A 7,397-nucleotide genomic window follows, 5' to 3' on the forward strand; every position below is an offset into this window, starting at 1 on the left:
TCTATTTTATTAGTTTTTACATAATTTTGATAATATAATCCATGTTTATATGAGAAGAGGGAATACATAATAATTTCTCAAAGCTATTTTAAACTAAGATTAATTAAGAGAATTAAGCTAAATGATAATCACATCATGGTTGGGATATCACAAAATCAGCCTGATGCACAGCCTCTTAATCAAGTAGTTAGTAAGGATATAATCCAAAATCGTACTTCCAAGCAACCACACTCTTCAATTTGGTTGAAAGTTGCAAGAAAGAAAAAAAAGAAAGTAAGAACGATAAATCCCTGATGTATCATCACCGACACATTCTTTTGAAAGAATGCTTTTAGATAAAGCATGATCTGCAGCTCCCTCTCCTTCCCTCCTGCACCTCTGAAATCTATTCCATATCTGCTAGGAAGTTTCCTTGAATGTACTCACTAGAGGTACAAATAAGTGGTCGCAACTCGAATCCTGCATGCAGGAAGATCGAAGGTTTCCTTCGCCATTTGAGACAATCATACAAAGCATCATGGCTAATTAAAGAAATTTTCAATCAAGAACCCAGCTAGCTCCCATGATCTCTCTAGCCCCTCCACTCCATTTCTCAAACAGATAATGATAGTTACAGCTTAACTAAAATATTCTCCCCAGGTTGAAGCAAACCTAAAAGCTTAGACATTTAGCTGAATTTCAAAAGTTAAATGTGTATATATGCAGTACCATCTTTAATTTTATCTCTGATCCTAACGTTAATGATGTGATATAGCATATAGCCTCTCTTTCCTGCTAGTTTACTGACGTGATATCACCAGCTGGTGTTTTTGTTATTAGTTTAATTAATTCTGCATCTCTTATGGCGGACTGGGCTAACGCTAGCTTGGAACATCTCTTTCAATCTTAGATTTAACTTTTGTACTCTAATTGTCTTGTTACTTCAGTCCCTGATTTTCATTTCTTTCCTTCTTTTGCTAACACTCTTCGCACACTTTCTTGTACAAATACACCCCTCCCTTGTAACGCAGCCAAAATACAGCCCATTCCCCGCCATAACTTCTAACAGTTTGAGAACTTCATTTTTCAGTGTCTAAACCCTTTAACACCTTCTCTACAAGCTTCTTGTGAATGGCAAGTTTCAGCACCTCGAGAGCCAAGTCCAAGAAGATCATTCTTTTCCTTAACATCACCTTTCTCTTCCTCTTCTTTTTCTATCTTGCAACCTCATATTTTATCGATCAATCCACTGAACCAATAGTCACCACAAACCATTCTTTAGTGCTTCAAGAATCGATCAAAACCGATGGCTGCAGCGGAATTCATGACTGCATAGATTACAGGTCCAAGTGTATTTATGTCAAGTCTCATATTGGATGCAGGCCCAAAGGGTATATAAACTATCTTCAAATCTTTTACTGTACTTGTGGCCAATTTTCCATGCTTGGCTATATTATGTTGTTACTGTGGCTGGCTGTTCTGTTCTATCTGTTAGGCAACACAGCAGCGGATTACTTCTGTCCCGCCTTAGAAAGCTTGTCCAAACTCTTGAAGCTTTCTCCAACTATTGCTGGTGTCACCCTTCTTTCACTTGGCAATGGCGCTCCGGATGTTTTTGCTAGTATTGTTTCCTTCACCAGGTCTAGCAATGGTGGAGTTGGCCTGAATAGTATTTTGGGCGGGGCTTTTTTTGTGTCTAGTGTGGTGGTTGGTGTAATAAGTTTATTATCCGGTCCTCGAGAGATTTACGTTGACAAGTCTAGCTTCATTAGAGACGTCTGCTTCTTTCTGTTCTCTCTCTGTTCTCTTCTCTTGATTATTATTGTGGGGAAAATAACCTTGTGGGGTGCCATTTCTTTTCTTTCTATCTACTTGGGTTATGTCGGTGTGGTTTGCATCATGCACTTTGATCGGTACCGAAAAGAGAATCGTTTGCCTGTAGATGACAACCAGGAGGAGGATTTTTTGGAGAGGGGCATACCTTTACTTGGTTATGTTGATCATGAAAAGCCAATTTTGGTGGACAAAACCACTGCTGATGATCAGCGAAGTTCATCGATTCTTTGTAATCTCGATTCTCCCTTTTTTTACTACCTGGGTAGCCTTCTGTATGTTTTGGAGTTACCTCTGTCCTTGCCAAGAAGATTGACCATACCTGTGGTTAGTGAGGCGAGGTGGTCCAGGCCATTTGCAGTAATTTCTGTGGCGTTGGCACCAATTTTATTGGCTGCACTATGCACCTCCCAAAAGGAAATGGAGTTTGGTTCAAGAAGCAGCCTAGTAACTTATTTGATAGCAGTATTGATTGGGATGGCTCTCTGCAATCTTGCATGCGTGACAACAACGAAGTCTAGCCCGCCAAAGAAGTCCTTGTTCCCTTGGCTTGCTGGTGGATTTTTGATGAGTGTAACTTGGACATATATTATCGCTGAGGAATTGGTCTCTTTATTGATTTCACTAGGCTATGTACTCGGGATTAACCCTTCAGTTCTCGGATTAACTGTCCTGGCGTGGGGCAACTCGCTCGGAGATTTGATAGCTAATGTTGCCATGGCGGTGACCGGAGGGCCAGACGGCGCCCAAATTGCAATATCAGGCTGCTATGCTGGTCCCATGTTCAACACATTGCTGGGTTTGGGCATTTCACTAGTCATCTCATCAGGGTCCAAATATCCATCTTCATTCGTCGTCCCTGAAGACCCTTCTCTCTATGAGACTATAGGGTTTTTGATGGGAGGCTTGCTCTGGGCCCTTGTGATCTTGCCGAGGAAGGACATGAGGTTAGATAAGTCTCTTGGGATTGGTCTCTTAGCTATATATCTCTGTTTTCTGTCTCTGACGCTGGCCAGGTCTCTTGGTCTCTTGAAACTTCATGGAGTTTCTTAGTCTCTTCAAAGCTAGAGTAGAGAAGGAGCATTTAGAAATATTCAACCCTGTACTTCAACTAGCTAGCGGCACCGAACTGTACAGTATTATAAGAATCAAATAATCAAGCTGGTTAACTTCGTATTTTTGTTGTAGCAAATGCAATATAATTGTGGAATGCTGCTCATCACCATCATCACTTTGTTTTTTTTTTTTTTTACAGGAAACCCCATATGATCACTATTATCGATATCATAAACCTCTCAGTCAACATTGTGAACCTGCGATTATGTTTTGGGATAGGATTTCTTTTCTTCTAAACTTCCAAAACATCACAGTCATCACTTGTCCTATATACTGTCTTGGCCGCCATGCCATAAGCAGTCCTACTTCTGACCAGCCAGATTTAAAGAATGTGGTTCTTACAAAAGTTATCTTCTTCGTGGCCTCGAAGCTCGCTAGACCTTCTCTTACCTTCCCTGACGACAGCCACAAATCCCAATCCACCATTATAGACAGCTGCTGCACGCACTCGAAGAAAATCATGCACAGAAAAGATGCATGTGTATATATGTTTCAAGTCGAGAGCTTAGAAACTAAGTATGGTAATTGAATTTACTTTATTTTATCGAAATTATCCTATGGGATAAAAATCAGGCCAAATGATTGAATAAGATAAGACGTGATTTAGGTGGGATGCCTGTGTATGAAGCAGGCTGGGGCGGCACCACAAGAATATACGGAGAAATGTCTGGAAAAAAAAAAAAGATTCCCAGTAACTGGTGGACATGGCCACATCAAACTTTGGATGTTTCTTGCAAATTGGTAGACGATGCCTGCAACGCGTGCAAGATTAATATTTGACATGAACGTAGAACTGACAGGACTTTCCTACCAAACTGGAGTGGTAATGAACAATATGGTCCATAAAAATCCATGGAGCTTTGTGTTAGAACAAGTGGGTACCTGAAATAGACACGATGGTTAATGCTGCACGGAAGGGACGGAACGTTTTGGTTTTTGCTCAACATCTCAATTTGAACCCAAAATGACTGGGTACCGCAGGCTACTTGGGTTTGTTTGGAACGCGTGTTTTTTTTTAAATTTTAAAATATTTATTTTTATTAAAAATAAATTTTTATGTTTTTATATTGTTTTAATATATTAATTTTAAAAATAATTTTTTTAAATAAAAAAATATCATTTTAATATATTTTTTATACTAAAATAAAAAAAAGAAGTCCCAAGTTAAAAGACCTCAAAGATAAAATACTAACCATTATAACAATTACTATTACTAATTACAATTAAAATTAAAGTTATTTTCTTTTTTTTAAAAAAAAAAAAACTACAACCCATGACAAAAACATTTCACTAAAACAATGCTAAGACTTCTTTTGGTCCCTTGGGGATTTTTATTTATTTATTTCAATCATCAATTTATTTTTTTAAAATTATTTCTCGAAAATTGTTCGACATGGAATCCCAAGCTAATAATTTTTACTTTAATTGGATTTTTATATGGTTTTTGGGTGTCAAAAACAACATTTGATTAGTGTTTAATTTTTTTTTAAAAAAAAACAATTTGGTTGTGTTGATTGAAAATAATTGAAAATTTAGGGACCTAATTTAACTTTATGGCTAAAATAAATGGTTCTTCTTTTTATCCCATTGTTCAAAACATATGTTCCCTCTCTTCTTTTTTTTCCCTTCAAATTTTGTAAAAAAAAATTGAGTCCTTTTAATTTTTCAATTAAATATTTTAATCCAAAACTTATTTTTTTTCACATATTAGTCCGTAAGTTTAGAATAGAAAAGAGAGAGTGTTTTCAGAAAACTACAAAGAAGAGATAGAATGTTTGATGGCAAGATTTCAACGATAAAAAATATTATTTTTGGTGTTAAAGAGCCCCTCTTGACAAGAGGAGTAAGATATTTTTAGTCATCTATGTTGCAAGAAAAAAGAAGTAAAGGTTGAAAAAAAATTATTTTTTTGGTTTGATCTTGTATTTTCAAACCAATTTGTTTTTTTTTCTTTAGTTGGAGAACTAGTTTATTAAGGTTATGAAAGAGTGTTTTAGGTGAAATTAAGTTAAAAAATGGTGCTTGATCCAAAAAAATTCTTGTTTGATTTTCCAACCACCTCGTTGGTGATTCGAAACTAGACCAATACATGGTGTTCTCATTTGCCATTATAGATAACATATTGTTTTATGTATATAAAAGTGGGTGAAGTTGTCCGCCCCATAATAGGCCCCATGCTTGGATTTTTTTAAAAGGACTAGGCATATTTGGTCACCCAAACCTGCATTTATTTTTTTCTTTTAATTTTAATCTATTTTTTTAATTAATTAATTTAAAATATATCAAATATATTATTTTATTAATTTCTTAAACTAATCAAGAATATATTTTTGATATTATTTTATTATATACCATTTAATTTTTACTTTGTTTTTTTAATAAGGTTATACAAATCTTTTTATACTATTAACAATCGTTTTTTTATTTTTGTACAACTCATTGTTATTTTTTTAAAAATTTTATTTGGTTGCTTTTCTATGAATACATATTTTTATTATCATATAATTAAATAAAAATTAATTATTTTATACAAACTCATGTGCGGTTTTTTTTATATAAAAAAAATGGGAACATGAATAATTAATGAAAAAACCCAAATCAAATCATTCTCTCTCTCTCTCTCTCTCACACACACACACTATATATATATATATATATATATATATATATATATCTATATATATATATATATTTCAAAAACTACCTCGCAACATTGTACAAGTAAATACCTAGTAGTTAAACTAAAACATGATAAAATCTTACTATTTATTCTTGATACAGTTTGGTCCTTGGATTTTTAGCTTTTTTTTTATATATATTTGGCCTCTATAGTTTTAGATGTTTACATTTCGGTTCTAAACTATATTTTCTTGATATTTCAATCCTTCTGAGTCTAGAGATGAGTATGAAAGTTGTTAAAAAAAAAGTAGAGAAAAAGCTTTTGATTGGCCACAAAAAGATTAAAATTGGTGTCAATTGATTCACATTTAAGAAGAGAATTTAATGGAAGTAATTTTAGCCTTTAACCATGCTAATAAAGTGGACTATAGTTCATAAATATTTTTTAGATTTAGTTTAATTTTGAGTTTTTAGATTGATTAAAGGGAGTTTTAAGTTATACATTGAGTTATTGGTGTCATAACCCATTTTGGGCTATTCCCCAAAAGTTTATCCCCTTTTCTTTTAAAATAAAATAAAGAATAATAGTAAGAAGACTAACATTTTGACAAAAATAGGTTGAGGAAGACTCTAAATATATAGAAAAATCAAGTTGTAATTTTGGATGGAATTGAGAGCTTAATTATACCCAAAACTAAAGTAACAATACAGATTCAAGGTCAAATTAAATAATTATTGAACGAATCTGCATAAAAATTAAACTTAATGACATAATTAGATTTTTAATTAGCCAATTCGATTTAATTAGAGACCAAATTAAAGTTTAATTATGTTTAAGATATAATTTGGGTCCAGTTAAATAATTTAATTAGGTACAAGGACTTAATTATATTTTAAATGAGTCAAATTAATTTTATTAGGAGCTTAATTGGTGAAAATAATAAGTTTAGGAGCCCAATCTAAGCTTAATTTAGAAGACTAGAATTTTAGAAGACTAAACTTATTTTTTACAAAGTCAATTGGTTCAAATCAGGGGTAAAATTGTAAGAAAATCAAACTTTTAAGGTAAATTAAGGACTAAATTGAAGAAATTCACAACCAAGGATCTTTGTGTAAAACGCCTCAAACTATGGGGACAAAATTCAATGAAATCAGAGGTGAAATTAAAGAAAAATAAAAGTTTAATGGTCAATTTTGTATAAATATGAAATCAAGGACCATAATGATAAAAGATGCTAGGATTCGAGGTTGAAATTGAAGTTTAGCAGGGGTAAAATTGCATAAAATTAAAATTTTGAAGCCAATTAAGGATGTAATTGAGAGAAATTATAAATCAAGGGACCAAATTAAACTTTACCAAAACGATGCCATTTTGGTTACTATTCATCTTCTTCTTCAATTTTCACCAAATAAACTGCTTATGAAGCTACTTTTCAGGGGCATTGAATGCTTCATCTCTCCACCCAATTTGACAAATCTTGCACGTAAATGATCACCTGACATCTGACAACATCCCGATATGACAATTTTTGTCAATTAACACTACAATGGCCATGACGCCGGTCTAAAAAAGCCAACTCAGACAACTTTCAACTGTCAAATTTGACAGTTCATGATGCCCACTTTAAGCCAACAGTTGGGATCTTTCGGGGCTGAGTCAATAGCCAAGATTTGACATTATTAAAAACAAAATATCCATCTTTCGAACTTTATAAATAAAGGTGGATTCCATGCTCTAAGGGGGGGATCTAAAGCTAATGTTTGAAAAAAAACCAGCCCTCTACCTTTGTTTTTCCAGCCTCTTTCTTCTCTCTCTCCACCGTTAATATCAGTTGCTCCTCCTCCTTCTC

General features: G+C 33.8%; 1 protein-coding gene across 1 annotated transcript; it reads left to right on the forward strand.

The window, feature by feature from the left end:
- Nucleotides 1-736: 736 nt before the first annotated feature.
- LOC118027755 (cation/calcium exchanger 1) lies at nt 737-3,031 on the forward strand. The gene has a single exon (XM_035031206.2). It carries the CDS (start codon nt 1,111-1,113, stop codon nt 2,863-2,865), a length of 1,755 nt encoding a protein of 584 aa, XP_034887097.1. The 5' UTR covers nt 737-1,110; the 3' UTR covers nt 2,866-3,031.
- The last annotated feature ends 4,366 nt before the right edge of the window (nt 3,032-7,397 follow it).

The sequence above is a fragment of the Populus alba genome, chromosome 19 (assembly GCF_005239225.2).
Source record: "Populus alba chromosome 19, ASM523922v2, whole genome shotgun sequence".
NCBI lineage: Eukaryota > Viridiplantae > Streptophyta > Magnoliopsida > Malpighiales > Salicaceae > Populus > Populus alba.

What these genes read in the sequence shown, in the direction of transcription:
- LOC118027755 (XM_035031206.2), top strand. Translation starts at nt 1,111, where the DNA reads ATGGCAAGTTTCAGCACCTCGAGAGCCAAGTCCAAGAAGATCATTCTT.